The following is a 23,634-nucleotide window of genomic DNA, read 5'->3' on the forward strand; positions in this document are numbered from 1 at the left end:
ACATGGGCATCTGACAATCAACTTCCAGGCTCAAATAAGGTAGGAAATAACCCGCCAGGGTAACAGGGGGCATCACTGGTAACAGTACCGTGTCTTATCTCCTCTGCATTTACAAGAAGCCACCCACTTAGGGCATCTAAATCCCGCCTATTACCATTGAAGCCCCGCCTCTTATGGTTGGGACCATATAAATCCAAGAGCTCCTTGAAGATTTTGTCTCAGTCTGAGGACAGCAGTCCCGCATGATGAGCTCCCTGACCTGGACCTGCTAGAGAGAGTTGAATCTTTAGATAAGTCGCCTGGCTCACACAGCATCTGATACGTCTCCTTTCAGTTGGAACACAGCACAATCATTTTTGTTCGGTGTTTTGGACAATTGCAGAAAATGAGGTGGCGCAGTTCTTTACATAGTAAACATTTCTAAAATCCTTCTTTATCTTTGTCATTCTGGGATATTGAGGTAGAAATAAAAATATAATTGAAATGATTCTAGCACAGCGGCACGGTGGAGCAGTGGGTAGCGCTGCTGTCTCAAAGTTAGGAAATCCAGGTTCGCTTCCTATGCATGCAGTTTGCATGTTCTCTCTGTGTCTGCATGTTTCCGGTTTCCTCCCACAGTCCAAAGACATGCAGGTTAAGTGGATTGGCGATTGTAAATTGTCCCTAGTGTGTGTGGGTGTGTGTGCGCGTGCCCTGCGGTGGGTTGGTGCCCTGCCTGGGGTTTGTTTTCTGCCTTGCACCCTGTGTTGGCTGGGATTGGCTCCAGCAGACCCCCGTGACCCTGTAGTTAGGATATAGCAGGTTGGATAATGGATGGATGGATGGATGGATGATTCTAGCACAAGGCTGCAACAAAGCAAAATGTGTAAAATGTAAAGGAGTCTAAATACTTTGACAATAAAGTGTATATTCCTTTGTTTTACTATGTACATTTTATTAATGTGCAGCTTCTGTTCTACTTATGTGTTAAATGCCAGGCCTATCAATGAACATCCAAACACATTTTTGAGGTCTTATATTCTTGCAATTCCTACATAGCAGCATTCACATAAATTTTGTATCAAGACGACATTTGACATTTAATGTTCATAGAAGAAAACCATTTATTAACTTATAATGTAGGTAAAGGCTGTCCTAGTGTCCAGTAATATACTGCCATTTCTCAGTTAGTTGGTAACCTATTGCCATTACCTAACAGCCAACAAATTCTTGAATAGTGTGAGATAAGTTGACGTGTAAACCAGACTTTATATGATTTATAGTGTGAACAGAAGTAACCCCTGACTTTGGAAAAAAAAAAATCCCATTTCTGTTTGTTCTGTACGTGTATTGAAGAATATTCCATTTCAGATGCAGACTGGAGTCTGTGAGGTGATACGTTATGGGAAATGTCAGTTCTCGTTAATCAGTGCACCTCTCAAGACAACTTTACCTATTAGACTCATTAGCAAATAAAATCCTTGTAGGCACGCTAATTGTTTTCTGCCCTTTTGTCTTTTTTCACTTTAATTTGCAATTAGTTACTTTTAATTATCCTAACCTAGGAAACTCAGTCAGTTTACCCCAAATGCCCTTGAAACAAAGCAAGGCTTCCTTTCGGCTGACAAAAGCAGAATCAGTTTCCGTTGTCTGATGGGCGACACTGATGTAAGGGATATTGGGGTGAATCTGAGCTTTCAATGTTATCAAAAGACTCACATGAAAAACTCGCTTAGTGTCTTAAAAACTAGGATCAGCCCTGTTAATGGGAATGCAGCGCAGAAGGTAGAGCCCAAGAACAGTGACTCAAAGCAGCTATCGATTTTTAGCCTATAAACTACTGTACAGGAATAATGTATGCAGTGGCTGACAGAATTTAAAAATAGATCTGAATATTTAAGTAAAATCTATTCTATGAAATGTCATGCTGAAGATTCAAAATGCCACAATGGAAGTCTGCCAGCCAAACGTGATCGAGTATAATTTTGCTTCACTCTGGCCAGAGACTGACAAGAGTTATTTTATGGGGTCTATGCTATAGTTCAGGGGTTGGCAACCTTTCAGCGGTGTTGTGCCAAACCTATGTTACAATTGTATTCCACGGGCCGACATAATTCTACCACTTTTGTTATATATACAGTAGTATCAAAATTGATTCTGTTATAATGAGCTTCGAAGCCTATTATGACCGGATCTTATATCATTGGTCATTCAATGTTTTAGAATACTAGGGGGCCCTACCTCCTGCTCAGTTCGTTCACCAACCCACGGCTTTGGTTTCCCTGATATACAATTTAAAGAGATTTTAACACTGTGGTGTACTGAGCTGGTAATGTCACTTCACTTCATGAACTGATGATCATAAACCAAGGCTGTAATTGCAAACAAAATTCTATAAATAAACTAGGAGGCTCTGCCCCCTGCTCACTTCGTTCACCCACCCACGGCTTTGGTTTCCCGGATATACAATTTAAAGAGATTGTTATTTTTATGGGAATTGTTACATATGCATTATTTTCACTTTTACTTTAGTAAAAACAATATTTGGAATTAATTTTTCTTCAAGATCACATTGAATTTCGATTCCGTGTTTGGACTTACATCGTGACAATGCAACGTATATATGCCTGTGAGTGAATATTGTTTCTTTCTCTCTAATAAATAAAACAACCCTTTTCGATTGTTTGTCCAAGCTCTTTCTTCTTCGCTTGCTCATTGACGTGCCTTCTAGAATGCATAAAATTATTGTCCTGATAAAATTTATAAGAGCTGAGAGCGCAGGAACTATGTCTGACGAAAGCATTCACACGACTGAGGTTCGATGACTGTGTTCTTGTTTGAAAATAATTGTAAGTAGGGCGTGACTTGAAGAATCTCATGTTAAAAGTCTCTGTCTCACGGGACTTCATACCATGCAAACATTTCTGTTATCTTTTAATTCTTGCTGGCAACATGAATTAGACAATCTACAAGTCTCCGACTTAAAGTTTAAATTCGAACAATATTTTTGATCTCTTTTCGCTGTTCTGTTATTTCACCGAGTAATAATTTCCATTTGTTTGCACCAATGCGATCTTTCCTATCCTTTTTTTGAGACTTTTGAATTTTCGTACTTCTATTGTCTCTAACCTGCTCTGCATGTGTATCGCGCCAACATTTTTGAATTCTTAACGACGTTCTACTTTGTCACCTACTCATTGTCCTTTATTTCAGGCCCTGGGCGTGGTCTCGTCTCACGGGACATACAAGTGTCTCTCTGAGAAAATCACGTCTCGTCTCCTTCCAAGATTTTTTTTTTTTATAATAGAGAGAAATAGGATCATAAGTGAAAAGAATTTGTCAAATTTTTTGATAGCTACATTTGGTGGCTTTATTTTTGGTTCCAATTATTGACCAAAATAAGTAGCTTTTTATAGCTTCACTTTTCTCATCAGATTTTTTTAAACGTGGACTGATGTTAAGTTTGATAATGTCTTTGTACACTTGACGTACGACACATGACACTTTCACAGCATAACGCACACACAGCACGATCCTTTTGTTTTACAAATCCATAATCATTCTTCAAAGAGTCTCAAAAAGAGCGAACATCAAGTTTTTGTCTTTTATGAGTCATTTAGGACAGTATATTACTTAATAATAACAAGAGGTTTGTTTTAATGTACCACGGCCTGCACTGAAAACATGGTTTCCCTTTACTGTGAGTCGCATGCGCAAAACGTGGGTGGGGGACGCGGAGCGCAAATGCATGCGCTGTAATTAAAATATAATAACAAGAGGATTGTCTGTTTGTACCACGGCCTCCACTGAACTCATGGTTTCCATGTCCATGAGAGTTGAACACACGAAACATAGGTGAGGGCACGAACACGTGTGCTGTAATTAAAATATATATTTTTTTACTATATTTCAATTCAATCAGAGTGCCATTGAAAATCGTTCCGCGCGCCAAGCGTGCCGTAGGTTGAGACATTTGCTTTTGGATATGCTCCACATGTGTTCCATGTGTATTAAGCAATACAAAACCTGAATACTCAGAGACAAAACTATAGAAGTATGAAGAGCTTTAGATCCTGTACCTCAGCTTTGATTTTGTTGTCTCCAAAACACAGATGTTGCAGGTAAGCAGCAGCATTGGATTGAACTGATGGAAACTGATGTTGCAGCATCTGGATAACTTCGGGAAGCTCTGGGTCTCTCCATCCAAACTCTCTGAAAAAAAAATGACAAAAAGTACACTGTTATTGAAAAAATAAAGAGAACAGTTCCATTTAGTACTTCTTTTGTGCTCTTTTCTAGTCAATGTAACATTATACAGAGTAAGGTAATCTAACACTTTCTAAAAGCATATATTGAATTGAAATATTAGAACTATTTTTTAAAAATATTTTCCTTAATAATGATAAAACATTTAATTAGTTATATAATAATAAAGAGAAGACATTCTCATGCATAAAGTACACCACATTATGATTCTGTTGTCATATTAGATGGCCAAGCGCAGATTGGCTGGGTGGCCAGTTGGCCTCGGGCTCCAGGATTGTGTCTGACTTTGTCCTTGTCTGCTCTAATTGACCAGGGACCCCCAGAAGGTTTATGACTCTGCCTGCAGCCATGGACGACACTCTTGGTGGGTCATTTGGTAGTTTGTAACTGAGGATGGACTAGGGCAAGACAGGGCCCACAATGAGTTTTTAAGTGCAAAGTGCAAAACTGCATATGTATAAAAGACGTGACACCGTGCAAAAATCAATAAAAACCATGACATGAAGAAATAAATATTTATAAAATCAGAGGCTTCGGGAGTTTTATAAAATCAGGCAATAAAGGAATATAATAGGTAAAATCCAAAAAAGGTCAGACAGTCATGAACTTGTTCCTCAGATCCACAACCTTCCCAAGCACAACACATCCAGTGGTTGTGGTGGCATTATGCAATGGGGGAGCTTCAAATACAAAGGGATACATGAAGAAAAGCAAGCAAGCGAGGTTTGCTTGCTCTTGAAGAAGAGCAATCAAACCTTAGACTTGGTGTGTCGATTTACCTTTCAGCTCGACAATGACCCAAAGCATACATTAACCAAGATGACACTGGAATGGCTTTGGGATAAGGTTCTGACTGTTCATGACTGGCTTAGCCTAAGCCCACACTTTAACCCAATGAAACACTTGAAGATGGGGATTAGCGATGCTTTCTATTCAGTCTAATGGAGTTTGAGAGGATCTGTTAGAGATAAACTGCTCCAATTCAGGAGTGCAAAGCTAAGAGAGACGTACCCAAGAAAACTCAAAGCTGGAATTATTATCAAAGGGCTTTTACAAAGTAATCAATTAAGGGTCTGAAAGCTTATATGAATAGGAGATTTTAGTTTTGATTTTTAATAAATTCATTCTGTTCCGATAACCACATGCAGTAGGACCCCCACACTCTCACGCATAATAAGCCTCGTTTAGGTCACTAGATAAGTGGAGAGAGCCTGAGGTCCCATCGGTCGGTTTTTAACTCAAAACACTGCACTGGATAGCCTGGTGTTCCCCCGTGACACGAGTACATGAAAATAAATATTCAACAACTGTGGCTGTGCGCCTCTGCCAGCATTGTGAATTATAGCCACACTTGGCCAGTGGATTTTTCTTTTTTTGTTCATAAAACATAAGAACACTTTAGTCCATTTTCAGTCCATTGATTACCAACATCAATTTCCTTGTAAAACTAAGATCTCATTGACTTAAATAGCATCTAAAGAGATGAATGTGTGAATATGTTAGCAGTGACAGCCAGAGGCAGTTTTTGACTTTGACTGCTACTGTTTCAGAAAAAAAAAGTTACTTTCTGCACTTAGATAGATAGATAGATAGATAGATAGATAGATAGATAGATAGATAGATAGATAGATAGATAGATAGATAGATGTGGAAGGCACTATATGATAGATAGATAGATAGATAGATAGATAGATAGATAGATAGATAGATAGATAGATAGATAGATAGATGTGAAAGGCACTATATGATAGATAGATAGATAGATAGATAGATAGATAGATAGATAGATAGATAGATAGATAGATAGATAGATAGATACTTTATTAATTCCAAGGGGAAGTTCACACCACCAGCTCTTTGGTTTTGTTGGTGTTCAGGTGTAAGTGGTTTGAGTCGCACCATTTAACAATGCCTACAGCTCCATGCCTACAATAGAGACTGCCTTCCTCACCAGTTTGTCCAGGCGTGAGGCGTCCTTCTTCTTTATGCTGCCTCCCCAGCACACCACTGCGTAGAAGAGGGCGCTCGCCACAACCGTCTGATAGAACATCTGCAGCATCTTATTTCTTCTAAGGAAGTATAGTCGGCTCTGTGCTCTCTTCCACAGAGCATCAGTATTCGCAGTCCGGTCCAATTTATCATCCAGCTGCACTCCCAGATATTTATAGGTCTGCCCACTCTGCACAGTCACCTCTGATGATCAGGGGGTCCATGAGGGGCCTGTTCCTCCTAAAATCCAACATCAGCTCCTTGGTTTTGCTGGTGTTCTGTTGTAGGTGGTTTGAGTCGCACCATTGATGAGGTTCCTGTACTCCTGCTCCTGCTCACTCCTGATGCAGCCCACGATAGCAGTGTCATCAACGAACTTTTGTACATGGCAGGACTCCGAGTTGTATTGGATGTCCGATGTATGTTGGCTGAACAGGACTGGAGAAAGTCCAGTCCCCTGCGGTGCTCCTGTGTTGCTGACCACAATGTCAGACCTGCAGTTCCTGAGACCCCTTAGTTATGATTATTCATAAATTCAGTAATGGAAAGGCTAGGAATTAGTAATAATTGTCAGATTTTGAAATGTGCCTCTATATCAATACATTCTATTTTAGATAGCCTTGTAGAATAAACTAAAAAGTATTAAAAACATTCAAGTGTTGATTTTTGATGATTCATGTATCTCATACATTTAATTTTTCTTCTTTTAATGTAGGGTGGAATGGTGGCTCTGACGTAGGGATCTGCACTGGTAATCGGAAGGTTGCCAGTTCAAATCCCGGAAACACCAGAAGTGACTCTACTCCGTTGGGCCCTTGAGCAAGGCCCTTATCCTGCAATGGCTCCATCCTGGGTATGACGTTAATCTGCATCCAAGTAGGCCCTCCAACCTGCAGGGAAATCTTGGGGGTGTGTGGCAGGATTGGCACTCCAGCCACCATAAAAAACCTGACACTCCATTCCATCTGAACAAGCATGGTGCTGAGGTGTACATGGTGGCACTCGGATCCTAATCTTGGATCCTGAGGTGGTTTGTCATGTGGTGAGTACGGTGATATGCTGTATCAGTGCAGGCTCCTTACCTCCTCCTCTACTAATGTCCCCAAATTCAGACAGGCACTGAGTAAGCTGGAATATGAGGGCATGACAAGAACATGCAGATGACATGGCTAAAAGAGCCACTTTAACATCTTGTCACGCTTCTAATTGACTCATATCAACATCAGCACACTTTTTGACATTCTGTCACTGGCTTGAGGGGTTAAAGACATTGTAAGTCATTAAGATTAAAACAAAATGCAGAATATAAACTAATATAGACACACTTGTGTGCTGTGACTGTGCTGTGAACAACTAGTCTCATTTATCCAACCATCTATTCATTTTCTTAACCCACTAATCCAAGGCAGGGTAGCTGGAAGCTGGAGCCTATCCCAGCAAGCACCAGTCACACAGCAAGAGCAATCATGGAGAAATATTTTGGATAAAATTAAATAAATATGTAAATAAATAAATACATTGTGAAATTTGACAATAAACCTATAACCTATAAACCAATAAACCTATATACTAGCCATTCCCGTGGCTTCTCCCACGTGTTCGTGAAGTACGACAGTCTGGAGGACCCCACCCAGCTCCCCACTCCTGACGTCACTCTTCCCCCTCCTCTCGGCCCACAGCCTCAGCCTTGGCCTCAGATAAGCGCAAATATATCACTCCTGCAAGCGAACTATGATTCTTAGAGCAATGAGAATGTTCAAGCAGATTATAGGAAAAAAAATCTAAGTAGTTCTATCATTCGCTAACTAAGAGGAGTTAAGGTTACGGCCCGAGGCAGACGCCACACTGAGGAGGGCCCTGCCGCCCTACCAGCAGCCCGATATGTCTCTCTTGGAGTTGCGCTAATAAATCGGTACCACAAGCGAACTATGATACTAAGTGCGATGAGAAATCAACTGAATATTCAAGCAAATTATAGAAAAAATAGTAGTTAAGTAGTTCTCTTGTGAAAAGCGGACAGACATACAAACGGGTCTAAAAAACTATAAGAAATTTAGTGCTTGGACTACAAATTTTTTAAAACCGTTTCTTAGAAGAGCACCAATGGGCCAAGGGTAACCTACATTCCAAATTTCAAGTCCCAAGTCCTCATGGTTCGGGAGATTTTGTGATGAGTGTGTCAGTGGTATTTGTCTTTTACATAAATAATATACAATATATTATACACAAAAAATGCTAAGGTGGCAGCAACCTCTGCAAAGTCGCCTATTCTGTATACAGAAAATGCTAAGGGTTGTCTGTCATGTGATTACTTGCACTTGTAAACTAATGGGGCTAGAAAGTTCATCTTAATCTTAATCAAATGCTCATCAATCGAATCTGTTCTAGAAATTCAGAAAGTTTTAGATACTCGACAGAGTTGACCTCTGGTCATTCATTTCTTACCACACGGTGATCAACAGTACTTAGTGACATGGCAGAAAGAAAAAGAAATGGCACCATCTGCTGAGTGTCAAGCAAAGCATGGAGGCCGACTGCATGATGAACAACACTATATCAGGAAGAAAGACAAAGAAGAACAGCAACATCTGCTGAGCATCAAGCACATTGAAGAAGGCGATTAAGTGATGACGAACGAGAACGAAAAACGCTAAAGCAAATAGACAAGCAAAGACCAATCCTCATCCATTGAGAATTCCCCCAAGATATTTTCTTATTCACAATTCATAATCAAGTAAAAGTATTGTGTTTCTTGAACAACGCTCTGTATTACACATCACTGAAGGACAGCAAAGCGACATCTATTTCAATTAACAACAAAGTCAAAAATAGCAGAAAGATAAAGAAAAGCAATGAAATCTTCAGAGAGTCAAGCAAATGACATTACTTTGGAAAGTTACATCAGAGATGTTTTCAATGGCAAGAGACACTTTTTCATGTTGAAAGCAAAAGAGTGTGTTGCTCTAAATGAGCCACCAGAAGTAATAAAATACACAATGACTTCCAGAGAAGAACAAACAAGTAACCATCAGAAAACATTAGAAGCGTCTACAGCTCCTTTTCTTTATACCGTTTTCTCTTGATAACCCCACCATGCCACGGTACATGCAGTATGTGTTCAGAATTCATAATCAGGTGGAGGTATCGTGTTCATTGCTCAGTGAACTTTATTAAACATGGGCCACATGACATGGCTCAAAAGAAAAAGAAGAGCATCAGCATCTGCTGAGCGTCATGCAAATAAAATAAGCCACCAATGGAAATGCATTTTATATTAGGACTGAGGGACCATGCGATTCATTAGTAAATAATAGCATAAATGAGTATAAATAATGAAATGTGTAATGAAATATGTTTTTTTTAACTATTTATTTACAAAGGTAAGGATTTTGTTTTTCCAATGTTACTCTTTATGGAGTCCTCCTTGAGTCTGTCCTGGCCTGATGGACTACCTGGCAACTCCAAATGCCTGAGTGTGTGTGAAAGTGAGCTTTATAATGGACTCCAAGCCCATCACAGGTCAGATCCTGCCTTGAGCTTGATGCTGCTGGGCTGGAGTCTGGGACTTTTGACTTTGAACCAAGTTAATCAGATTTAGAAACTGATACATTTATGTATTTTTGCAGGTGTTCCTGTGCCCACAGAAGAACTCACTGAGCCCCAGAACCCAGGAACCTGCAAATGGTATTTAGACAACGAGCAGGCACTTGATTTGAAAGCAGGATGCAGGATCTGTGAGGCAGCAGCGTTAACTTACGCACCACCATGCAGTCATTATTTTTTAAAATTTAACAGCTCTGTGATGTGCCAAACCCAAGCTTGCAGCACAGCAGCTCTGATGGTGTCACGATAAGGTCCTGCAGAAGCTTGTTGGAGATGTAGAGGTCTGCAGGTTGAAAGCAAACAAAAGTAGCCTTACAACATCTCACCGGCTGATCTGCTTTCCTGAACACGGAAGTACGGCACAGAATATCTCCAGGATGGAGAGGCGAGTGGAGCATGAGAGCAGACATGAAGTCTCAGCTGAAGGTCCTGAGTGAGATCACCACAAACTTACTACACCCAGATATCATCTTGTGGTCCCCTTCTGTCAAGACAGCGGTAACGGTAAAGCTGACAGGCCTCATGTGAAGAAGTAAAGAAAGAAAAAAAGAAGGAGGAATGCACAGAACTGATAGCTAAATGAAGAGAAGCAGGGTGGAAGTCGGCTGTTGAGGCTTCCTCAAAATCTCCACCTAGCATCTGCTGAAGACCCCTGGGAGTTAAGAGATTAAGATTATGGAAGGCAATCAGGGAGTTAGCAAAAGAGGCGTAACAGGGGGGCTTCTGGCTAAGAGAGGGAAGGACAGTGTTTGGGGAGAACAAGGGGTACAGGGCCAGCTGCAGGGGATGGCAGCAGGATGTCCCAGCCGACGCTCCACCACCTCGAGGTGTTCCAGGAGTAAAGGAGTGTAACATCAGTGAAGGGTGGCACCCGGCCAATGACCCTGCAGCTGGCCTGTGGGCACCATCGGAGGTGCGTCAGGCAGCAATGCCCAGCAAGTAGCCGTGCTTATAGGCAGTGCCATACAACACGTGAACAGCAGCTGGGATTTCGAGACGATAATTTAAAGATGTGAAGGAGGTGAACTTACAAAATGGAGTGAAGTGCTGCTGATTTTCAAGATGGTGCTGAAAACACATATTGTAGACTATTGTATATTCACGTTTCCCTTGACACTAACATAACTGTCCTGTCCCTCAATCTAGGATTCCAACAAGGGATGGGACAAACAGATCAGGGTCTGGTTATTTATTTCGACACATTTTGAACAATTCAAACATCTGTTTTGGGATCTTTTTTAAAATTAACCAACATTCAGATCGGATATTGTCATTTTTTTTTTTTTTAGTCACTATGCATGCAGGCATTTAGCACACTAAGATAAAGCACACTTTAGCCATTTCAGCTATGTCACTCTGTGCAGCGAAAAACAAAAGATAAATAACCACAGAGCATCTTGAAATCTCTTTAATCCACTCACATTACATCTGACATTATTTATTCAGCAGGCCAACATATTGTCTGGAGTATAGCCCAAGAAACAGAAGACAAAGCAGAGCCGTTCTCGTCTGCCCATTTGCACAAAGGAAAGAATCAATTAAAATAATGAACTATAGAAATCCCGGCGCTGCACATTCTGCCTGTTATTTCCAACACATATCCAATAGTACAACTGAAGAGACTTCATTCCTAATGATGCATGCATCAACTGAGAAAAGACTGTGGGATAAATCAGTCACAGCAGATCCATCACTCTTCTACTGATGTGAATTGGAAAATGAGAATGAGTCATTCAAATTGCAGGGTGTCTTCCTGGAGATATGGAAAGAAAAATGATTTTATCTGAAAAGAGACAAGGTCAGTGCCAAGCCAGGAAAACTCCAATAGATGGAAGTCCAAAAAGGACTTTTTGACTCTTTACGATTTAATAACTCCTGTTGATATCATCTTAAATCTGTGGATTCTTTTATTTGCTGGCAACATGACCAAGAGTTGTTGGTATATTCAGTACTAGAACAGTGAACACCCATTTATTAAAACGTCATGCATTTGTTCACCAGATATACTTTACCTTCCTTTATCGTTTTCATTTGACATTCTAGCCCGCACATTCTCCTTATTTTATTTGTACGTCTTGTCGCCATTCATTGCCTGACATTCCAGCACCGCTTTGAACGACGTGATGCCAGGATGTATGCCACTATGTACAGTCTACCATCATAAGCTCTCCAAGGATATTCCTGCCTTCTTGTAAATGCCAGATGACATTACGCCGGAGCAGGGGCACAGATGCCAGATGGACAGACATCTTATTGCAGGGGTGCCCAACTCCAGTCCTGGAGGGCCACAGTGGCTGCAGGTTTTCATTCTAACTCTTTTCCTAATCAGCAAGCAGTTTTCACTGCTAATTAACTCCTTTCCCCTTCATTTTAATGTCCCTGTTTTTAAGGATTCAGTCCTCTGGATTGATTTGTTTCTTCATTAAATGGCAGCCAAACAGAAATGAGACGTGAAACGAGCCGACAGATGACCAGCTAAATTGGAAGGTCAGACTCCAGCCAATTTCACTCCAACCAGTTTCTTAATGAGAAGCCAATTCTCGCAGTTAATTAAAGCCGCTATTGAATATCAGGACTTGTTGCTGCTCTCATTCTGCCACAGCTGACTATTGATTTTCTGTTTTTTCTAAGACCACCGTCAAGATGTTTTGGTGACCTGAGCAGACCAACATGACCGAGACCTTCACCTTTCTTTATTTTCAGGTGAGCTGGTCATATGGCAGCTTGTTTTGTGTCTCATTATTGTTTGGCTGCTCATTAAGGAAAAAAGAAACAATTAAGGGGTCTGAGTGACGTCAATTAAAACGAAGGCAAAACAAGTTAATCAGCAGCAAAAACAGCTCACTAATTAAGAAGATGGTTAGAATGAAAACCTGCAGCCACTGCGGCCCACCAGGACTGGAGCTGGATTGCCCTGTCTGGTTGATTGTAACCTGGCACACAGACGCAGGAGGTACAAGAACTGCGCATCAAGGGCTTCGTGATATGGACTTCCATGGACGAACAGTTGCACACAAGTCTGAGAACACTACGCCCAATGCCAAGTATCAAGTCAAGTGGTGTAACGCATGCCGCCATTGGACTCTGGACCAGTGCAAATGTGTCCTCTGGAGTAACTACCTGGCAGTCTAATGGACAAATCTGGGTTTCGCAGATGCCAGGACAATGCTACCGTTCGGGCTACTTAGCGCCTACGGTAAAGTTTGGCGGAGGAGGAATTATGGTCTGGAGCTTTTTTATAGGGACTGGACTAGGTTCTCATCATTCCAGTGAAGGCTACTACTAATACTACAGCACAGAAAGACATTTTAGACATTTGCACACTTCCAACTTTTTTGGCATCAGTTTAGGTATGGCCCTATTTTGCTCGATCATGACTGTGCCCCTCTGCACATAGCCAGGTCCATAAAGATATCAGAATCAGAATACAATACAATACAATACAATACAGTTTATTTTTGTATAGCCCAAAATCACACAGGAAGTGCCGCAATGGGCTTTAACAGGCCCTGCCTCTTGACAGCCCCCCAGTCTTGACTCTCTAAGAAGACAAGGAAAAACTCCCAAAAAAAACCTTGTAGGGAAAAATGGAAGAAACCTTGGGAAAGGCAGTTCAAGGAGAAACCCCTTATCAGGTAGGTTGGGCGTGCAGTGGGTGTCAAAAGAAGGGGGTCAATACAATACAATACACAGAACAGAACAAATCCTCAATACAGCATAAAAATAAAGATTTTAAAAGTACGGAGCAGAATTTAACTGTAGATGATATCACATAATATTTTTAGAGTCCTGGAGACCTCATCCATCAAGCTGCCTATATCTAGAATATCTTTATTGTCATTGTAACAAATACAACAAAATTAGGTGCAGTCCCTGCGGTGTCAAAAAAAAAAAAAAATAAAATATATATATATATATATATATATATATATATATATACAGTGGTGTGAAAAACTATTTGCCCCCTTCCTGATTTCTTATTCTTTTGCATGTTTGTCACACAAAATGTTTCTGATCATCAAACACATTTAACCATTAGTCAAATATAACACAAGTAAACACAAAATGCAGTTTTTAAATGATGGTTTTTATTATTTAGGGAGAAAATAAAATCCAAAACTACATGGCCCTGTGTGAAAAAGTAATTGCCCCCTGAACCTAATAACTGGTTGGGCCACCCTTAGCAGCAATAACTGCAATCAAGCGTTTGCGATAACTTGCAATGAGTCTTTTACAGCGCTCTGGAGGAATTTTGGCCCACTCATCTTTGCAGAATTGTTGTAATTCAGCTTTATTTGAGGGTTTTCTAGCATGAACCGCCTTTTTAAGGTCATGCCATACCATCTCAATTGGATTCAGGTCAGGACTTTGACTAGGCCACTCCAAAGTCTTCATTTTGTTTTTCTTCAGCCATTCAGAGGTGGATTTGCTGGTGTGTTTTGGGTCATTGTCCTGTTGCAGCACCCAAGATCGCTTCAGCTTGAGTTGACGAACAGATGGCCGGACATTCTCCTTCAGGATTTTTTGGTAGACAGTAGAGTTCATGGTTCCATCTATCACAGCAAGCCTTCCAGGTCCTGAAGCAGCAAAACAACCCCAGACCATCACACTACCACCACCATATTTTACTGTTGGTATGATGTTCTTTTTCTGAAATGCTGTGTTCCTTCTACGCCAGATGTAACGGGACATTTGCTTTCCAAGAAGTTCAACTTTTGTCTCATCAGTCCACAAGGTATTTTCCCAAAAGTCTTGGCAATCATTGAGATGTTTCTTAGCAAAATTGAGACGAGCCCTAATGTTCTTTTTGCTTAACAGTGGTTTGCGTCTTGGAAATCTGCCATGCAGGCCGTTTTGCCCAGTCTCTTTCTTATGGTGGAGTCGTGAACACTGACCTTAAATGAGGCAAGTGAGGCCTGCAGTTCTTTAGATGTTGTCCTGGGGTCTTTGTGACCTCTCGAATGAGTCATCTCTGCGCTCTTGGGGTAATTTTGGTCGGCCGGCCACTCCTGGGAAGGTTCACCACTGTTCCATGTTTTTGCCATTTGTGGATAATGGCTCTCACTGTGGTTCGCTGGAGTCCCAAAGCTTTAGAAATGGCTTTATAACCTTTACCAGACTGATAGATCTCAATTACTTCTGTTCTCATTTGTTCCTGAATTTCTTTGGATCTTGGCATGATGTCTAGCTTTTGAGGTGCTTTTGGTCTACTTCTCTGTGTCAGGCAGCTCCTATTTAAGTGATTTCTTGATTGAAACAGATGTGGCAGTAATCAGGCTACGGAAATTGAACTCAGGTGTGATACACCACAGTTAGGTTATTTTTTAACAAGGGGGCAATTACTTTTTCACACAGGTCCATGTAGTTTTGGATTTTTTTTCTCCCTAAATAATAAAAACCATCATTTAAAAACTGCATTTTGTATTTACTTGTGTTATATTTGACTAATGGTTAAATGTGTTTGATGATCAGAAACATTTTGTGTGACAAACATGCAAAAGAATAAGAAATCAGGAAGGGGCAAATAGTTTTTCACACCACTGTATATATATATATATATATATATATATACATAAATATAATTACAAAAGGATAAGGATAGGAAAGGATGAGATAATTAATGAGGTAGAACACAGACATTCAACATACGACCTTATTGCACATGAACACTATTGCTCAAGATGTCATCTATTGCACTGCTGCACTGGAGGTGATTAGGTGGCATTTAATGCCCTAATAGCAACAGGGTAGAAACCGTTTTTCAGTCTATTAGTCCTTGTTTTGATGCTCCTATATATTTTGCCTGATGGCAACAGTTGGAACATAACATGAGCGGGGCGTGAGGAGTCTTTTAAGATGTTTTCCGCTTTCCTGAGGCAGCGAGAGCTGTGCAGCTCATCCAGAGAGGGTAAAGAACAGCCGATGAGCTGCTGGGCTGTCTTTACGATCCGCTGAAGTGTTTTCCTCTGCGATGTTGGAGGAACTCAATACTTTTGGGGTGAAATAGGATAACAATTGCTAGTCAGGTTTCTTGTCCAACACCAATACCTGACTCCACAAATGCCCTTTTGGTGGAATAGGCACAAATTTCCACAGACCCACTCCAAAAATCTCGTGGAAAGCCCCCAACTAGAGCGGATGGAGGCCGTTATAGCCACAATGGGTGGTCAACCACTGTGAATTTCCCCTTGGGATTAATAAAGTATCTATCTATCTATCTATCTATCTATCTATCTATCTATCTATCTATCTATCTATCTATCTATCTATCTATCTATCTATTCATGCCCATGTCTTTTCTTGTGATCTATGAGGGTCAGAACTCAGGGTCAGCCATTGCACAGCACCCCTGGATCAATTTATAGGTTAAGGGCCTTGCTCAAAGCTCCAACAATGGGATTTGAACCAGGAACCATCACAATACCAGCGCAGATCCTTTGCCCCAGAGCTGCCATTGTGATTTAAGTCTTCGAAAATAGATTTCTGCTTCTTGGTGCTGGTTAGCTGCAGTCTAAACTGGCATTGTGATTCAATGGTTAAGAAGCTAAACTGGAAACGAGACGGTTGAATTTCTGCTGCTCCTGACCAACTGGGTAACTTTATCTGCCTATTATTAAGACTATCCCAAATGAGAAGGCTAAAACTGACTAATAAGATTAAATTAAATTAATGTATTGGTTAAAAAATGAATTAAGAAAAATAATAAAATAATCAGACAATTGTAAAATCAATAGGGACTGAATAACTATACAAAGAAAAACTAATTAAAGAAAGAAGAACAACAAATTTTATCTATATAATAAAACAGTAATTTGTGTGCGTGTGTTTGGTCCCTTCAGGCAATCTGATTGGTCAGTTTTGGCTGCACCGTCAAATGTGACTGAGGTAGGAAGTGCTGGGATAAAGAGGCCGGCACACACATGAGAATACTGAGGAAAGGCTTTCCACACACACACACTCCAGAAATCTCATGGAAAGCCCCCAAGAAGAGATGGATGGAGGCTGCTGTTATAGCCATAATGGATGGCTAACTCCATATTAATGCCCCTGGTTTTAGAATGGGATGTCCAACAAGCACATAGAAGGTGTGACGCTCAGGTGTCCATAAATCTTTGGGCCTTATAATTTGAACAGATAAACAGAACAGGAAAAAAGCCCTGCTACCTCTCTGGACCTGTCTAAAGGGGTCTTATCGCTCTCTCTGGTGGGATGGCCAGTCTTCTTAGCCATCATGTCTTTAGCTGTACTATAAAGAAAAAGAAAAGGAAAAATGTCCTTCTTCGTGACTGATTCCAGAATATATAAGACATCACCGTGCCTACAGCAGTATGTAGAAAATGCATTCACGCAACCATTTTACATGAACTGGCATCAAAGAGAAATGAAGCAAATAGGTATAGGTAGGTAGTCATGAATGCTGGAGTGAAAACAGCTGAACAGCCAGAAGGTTAAGGCATATTATTTGCATGCCTAGGTAGCTTTTATGGAGTCTAAAACAATAAATGTTAATCTTAATTCTGATGTAACAGACTGGAACAATTCCATTCAGTTCTGCTACTAAAATAATTGTATTAAAGTCGCCAAACACTCAGGTTTCATCCCAGTAGTATGTTCCGTCTAAGAAGATGAGCTGTTAGGAAGTGCCGGGCACTTATCTATTTTAGTCCAGTACTAAAACCCGGGGCGTATAATTTAAAAAAAAAAAAAAAGTAGCTATGATTTCTGTTACTCCAAAGTAGTAAAACAAAAACTTTTCTCCGTCCAAAGTATTAAAATGGTTCTCACGAGGGTATGAAAATGACTAAACTGTCATCTCTAACCTTGAGCGGCTGCTTGCAGTTCTTCAGAAATAATTGTCTGCACTTCAGTTACTATGTGGGGCATCCAGGGTGTAATGAACCGAATCTGACATGAGTGAGAAACAAACAGCTAAGTAATTAATCTCAGACTCGTACAAACAAAGAATTTCTACCGATTTTCAAAGTAGGTATCTCCTTCCGACCGCTGCTCTTGCAAGTGTTTGTGTTTGCAGATATTTAAATACTTGATTTTAAGCCTGGTCCTAATGAAGATGAATGCCCCAATATGCCAAGTGCATTCGTCTTAGAATTTTGAAACACTGAGGGGGTTTCTGTCTCTCTCTCTCTCTCTCTCTATCTGTCTGCTGCGCCACTACTGGTTTTAACAATAAAGTCTTAAACCTCACTTGCTGTCACATTTCAGTTTTGACACTTTGTTCCCGATTCCGCATTTATATGTGTCCGTCATTTGGCATCAGTCACCACTGTTAAGCAAGTCTCCAGCCAAACAAAATGAAAGGATGGAAACTGTTCTCTACACTATGAAAAAGCCTGTTCCATCAATCTTGTTGTAGACACTTCAACCATGGAGATGCACTGTGGCATCAGGGTACAAAACAGCAGCTTTTTTGGTCAGTCATATTTTTTAATTTCCCAACCTGCTATATGCTAACACAGGGTCACATGGGTCTGCTGGAGCCAATCCCAGCCAGCACAGGGCGCAAGGCAGGAACAAACCCCGGGCAGGGTGCCAGCCCACCGCAGAGCTTTTTTGGGATCAAAGCAATTTACTTTTTTTTTTATTTGACTAGGTGGCTTTGCCCCCTGCTCACTTTGCTTGCTAACCCCTTACACCCCCTCCATGCTATGCGTTAGAGCATTAAGTTGCATTTTTAATTTATTTTTGTAAAATGTGTACAAGTGTGTAAACTTAAAAATCAATTAAAATATTATTTAAAATCCATCCATCCATTTTCCAACCTGCTGAATCCAAACACAGGGTCATGGGGGGTCTAGATAGATAGATAGATAGATAGATAGATAGATAGATAGATAGATAGATAGATAGATAGATAGATGAGAAAGGCACTATATAATAGATAGATAGATAGACAGATACAGTAGATAGATAGATAGATAGATAGATAGATAGATAGATAGATAGATAGATAGATAGATAGATAGATAGATAGATAGATAACGCTTTATTAATCCCAAGGGAAAAATTCACAAATTCACCTGCTGGAGCCAATCCCAGGGCACAAGGCAGGAACCAATCCTGGGCAGGGTGCCAACCCACCGCAGGACACACACAAACACACCAATCACACACTAGAGCCAATTTAGAATCTCCAATCCACCTAACATGCATGTCTTTGGACTGTGGGAGAAAACCGGAGCGCCTGGAAGGAACCCACGCAAACATGGGGAGAACATGCAAACTCCACGCAGGGAGGACCCGGGAGGCGAACCCGGGTCTCCTAACTGCGAAGCAGCAGCACTACCACTGCGCCACCTGTTTTACATAACAATAAAGATCATGTATATCTCTTTTAAATACAGTACTTGGATTCATTCATGTTACAAACATTTAAAACTGCATATAACTAAATAATTTTCATAGATTTCACTTTCATAGGTGCTGGTGACACGTAACCCCGGTGAATACGTAATTACTGTACATCCTGTGAACCTCACAATACAAACACACACACACACACACACACACACTAGTGTGACCTTAAAAGAAAACAATAGTGGATCTAAAGATTATAACAATGGTGACCCTGAACGAAGGAAAGTGGAAACATGGGTGTGACATTAAACTGTTTAGAGTCATTAGAGTGTCCAGAGTACAGAAATGGGAGCCCCCAGTGCAAAATTTGCCCACAAAAACAGCCATGGGTTTCTGTCTATGAAAAGTGGACCAATATCTTAGACAGCCATTGTCTGGTATTTTAAAACACTTTGTTGCATCTCTCTGGCACTAACATAATAAAAAGAAAGTACAAAAAATTAATTCCACAGCCAAGAGACATTGTGAAATTCGAGCATTTGTGAAAATGAATGACTTAACAAACTGGGAGTAGTCACTCTATAAGAAAATTGAGGGAGGAGATCTCTGCACACCACATAAATCATATAAACTGTTTAAGATGCTGGACGCAAACATATAGACGATCACCAATTCTAACTATATACTGTATGTGTAGATTAGTAAATGTCCACAGATTTTGGAATCTGATTACTATTTTTGAGGGCAAAGTTCTTTGGATTGTATGTGATGAGATATTTGGGTATTGATTGCCATTACATTTAAATATGTGCAGGACTGTTTTCTTTTTTTTAAATATAATTCGGTGCCCTTAAAAAAAAAGGAAAATATGTTGAAAAAGTGAAGAAAAATGTTGTGACCAACAAAGATGTCTTTCAGAAAAGAGCACTTTTACAATGAAGAGTCGTTCATTTTTTTAAACACAATAAAAGTGGTGGACAGATGGGTCTTTTTTGTAAAAGTTCAACTCAGTATGAACAAAAGTTTTATCTGTGTGCTATGCTATGATTCTATGGAAGTATTTATTTAGCAATATTTTTGCAAAAAATGAATGCATTTTTTGCACTGTGTGCATACAGCTACTGCAGATGACTTGACAGGTTCATTACGCAAAACCAGAAATGTGAGATTCTTTTATGGATGATTTTATATTCTTTTATGATTCTCATGGGCCCTGCAAGCCTCAATGTCAAACTGACAATCTATCTATCTATCTATCTATCTATCTATCTATCTATCTATCTATCTATCTATCTATCTATCTATCTATCTATCTATCTATCTATCTATCTATCTATCTATCTATCTATCATATAGTGTCTTTCATATCTATCTATCTATCTATCTATCTATCTATCTATCTATCTATCTATCTATCTATCTATCTATTATATAGTGCCTTATCTATCTATCTATCTATCTATCTATCTATCTATCTATCTATCTATCTATCTATCTATCTATCTATCTATTTTAATTTAATGAGCTTCAGTAAAAATCAAAATTACCCCATGGGTACAAATAGTTTTATCTAAAGTATTAGTTTATTTCTCCACAATCATGGTAGACAATACTTTGTGTTCTAAAGTGAAGTATTTTTTATACATTTTAAAAATGTCTTGTCTTGCAGTTTACAGTAGGGCTTAAGAGTACATGAGTCCACATGTGAATGAAAAAGCCTCAAAACATACTGAATATGACCCATTTTTTAGGCCCAAAATATTATTAAGTATTGATCTTCATCTTGAGATTACACACACATTACAAAACTGTGCATCTGTGTTGTTTAAAGAACATAAAAACCATTGTTGTGAGATTTAGCCATTTTATTGTATGTTTCACTTTGCCAGCCACCCCATTCTTCTTCCTTTGCCTGCTGCTGCTTGACTGACAATGAACACCTGTGCTTCAGTAAGAGAGAATATTGACCAGGCATGTAGTCTGTAATGAGGTGACAAGAACTCCGTCCATGCAACTTTCTAACCTGCTTATGTAGGGCAGAGTCACATTGCAGCCGAAGCCTATCTAGTAAGCAATGGACGCAAGACATGAACAACGCCTGGACACAGTGCCAGTCCATATCAGGGTAGACAGTCAGACTCACACGGGCCACTTTTGCTGTGCTAATACACCAATCTATCTATCTATCTATCTATCTATCTATCTATCTATCTATCTATCTATCTATCTATCTATCTATCTATCTATCTATCTATCTATCTATCTATCAATGTGATGCAGTTACTGTGAGCCCAATGACTGAGTTATAACAATTCCAATACTCAAAAGAAGGTAGCAATTCAGCACACTATTGAATCTTTACTTAAACAACTACTCCATTCAGCAGCTACATTTATTTAAAAAAGTGAAATATTATGGCATCTGTAATGAAGCTGGGAAAAAAGTTACTAAAAAAAGAGAAGAAGAAAAAGGAGTGGGAAAACTTCCTCAGGCAAGAAAAGTAATTGCGTGAAGACAAAACTGTCAGACCATGACAAGAGGAACCTTTTACGGGTTATGATTCAGCACAGGCTGCCATCAGCAAAAAAAACCCATTGTGTCGGCACCTGCCAGGGGGAGTCGCAGGAATGTGTGCCTTGCTGAAGTGCCACTAAATGTTTTAACTGACCGATGAAGGCTGCTCTCGATAGCCAGTGACCTATGAAAATGTGTTTGAATGGGGAAAAAGTGTACCACCGTAAAGATAGATTAAAGCCTTCTCAATGCAAGTCCAAATTATTTATTCAATAAAGGAAATACATATTATATCTTAATAAAAGAGACAATAGCATTTATGTAAAATAATTAAGAAGCAGCATATTAAAATAACACCTTTTTAAATTTATCTATTTTAATAAACGCCCACAAAAGTGTGAAAAGTTGTATATTGTAACAATTATTGTACCACTAATGACTGAAGATGAGCCCACTAAATATGCAAACAGAACGGCCATAATTAAGAAAAGTACATTTACATAAAGAAAGTTATCTTAACGCTTAGCTAATCACTGCTCTAACTCTGTTTAAGACAAAAAAGAAAAATAGCTACACAATTAATAGGGGCTACCCAAAGTAAAGTGACAGATCCAAAACTTTTAATTGCTCTTTTGTTAGACCAGAGAAGCAATCTCAAGTGCTTTCTTTGAACTTGTGCGACGACACTTCCTTTGACACAAGAGTGCCTCAAATGTGAGACAACCGATGCTGGAGACACTCATGTTTTTCAGAGGTGACCCCCATTTTAATGTGCTTGTTATTACACTGAACATTTCTGGGGGGCTGTAGTTCTCTGTCTAAAGAAAATGTTTGTGTAAAATTTACCATGAACAAGTTTCCAACTGTGTCCTCATTTTCTTGTTGAACTGATTTTAATATCACAGTCTCAATCCACCACACTAATTCCCTTCATAATTTTAAACACTTCACTCATGTCACCTCTTAATCTTATTTTGCTCAAATTGTAAAGGCTCAGCTCTTTGAATATCTCCTCTTAATTCATCCCCAATAGCACTGGAAGCAGCCTAGTCGCTGTTCTCTGGGCCTTTTCTAGTGCTGTTATGTCCTTTTTGTAGCCTGGAGACCAAAACTGTACACAGGACTCCAGATGAGGCCTCACCAGTGTGTGTTATAAAGATTGTGCAGACCCCCCTGTGACTTCAACTCCACACATCAGGGTGCTATATAACCTTACATTCTAGTAGCTTTCTTATTAGCTTCTGAAAGTCGATAGTGTCTCATCCATTATGACTCCTAAATCCAGTGACCCGACATTTGCGCGATAGACATATGAGCACCGATAAAATAGTGGCCATTAAAACGCGGCGACAAAATCGCGAAAGTTTCATTAAATATGAATTACTAGTTTAAAGCATATATAATAATGTTTATTTTAGAAGTCAATACAGTAATCCCTCACTATATCGCGCTTTTACTTTTGTGGTTTCGCTCTATCGCAGATTTTATATGAAAGCATAACTAAATATATAACGCAGATTTTTCGCTGCTTCGCGGGTTCTGCAGACAATGAGTCTTTTTACTTCCTGTACATGCTTCCTCAGTTGGTTTGCTCAGTTGATTTCATACAAGGGACGCTATTGGCGGATGACTGAGAAGCTAACCAATCAGAACACGCAGTTAAGTTCCTGCTTGCTGAATGCAGTTTTAACCAGGAAGTCTCGTCTCGCTCATTCAGCATCAACGTGTTTCGCTGTGTAAAGAGTTGTGCTCTTTTGTGTTTATCTTTGTGCATAGTCAAGCCCTTCATTATGGCTCCAAAACGATCTGCTCCTGCTTCAGGAGCCGTGCCCAAGCGCAAACGGAAGATGTTAATGATTGCCGAAAAGGTAAACGTTTTGGATTTGTTGAAGGCTACGATTCTTTTTATTTAAAAAGTAGGAAAGGAATATAAGATCTACGGCCGCAGTGTCCTTTTAACCAGGGTGC

At 39.8% G+C, this 23,634-nt stretch overlaps 1 protein-coding gene across 7 annotated transcripts in view; it reads right to left on the bottom strand.

Annotated features, from left to right (window-relative positions):
• LOC120530167 (catenin delta-2) overlaps window positions 1-23,634 on the bottom strand; it is a 1,616,252-nt gene that overhangs the window by 326,423 nt on the left and 1,266,195 nt on the right. For all 7 annotated transcript variants that reach the window (XM_039754393.1, XM_039754398.1, XM_039754395.1 and 4 more), the window contains one exon: window positions 4,059-4,191. In XM_039754393.1, the coding sequence (XP_039610327.1) occupies window positions 4,059-4,191 (133 nt within the window). The remainder of the gene's footprint in view (window positions 1-4,058; window positions 4,192-23,634) is intronic.

The sequence above is a fragment of the Polypterus senegalus genome, chromosome 5 (assembly GCF_016835505.1).
Source record: "Polypterus senegalus isolate Bchr_013 chromosome 5, ASM1683550v1, whole genome shotgun sequence".
Lineage (NCBI taxonomy): Eukaryota > Metazoa > Chordata > Cladistia > Polypteriformes > Polypteridae > Polypterus > Polypterus senegalus.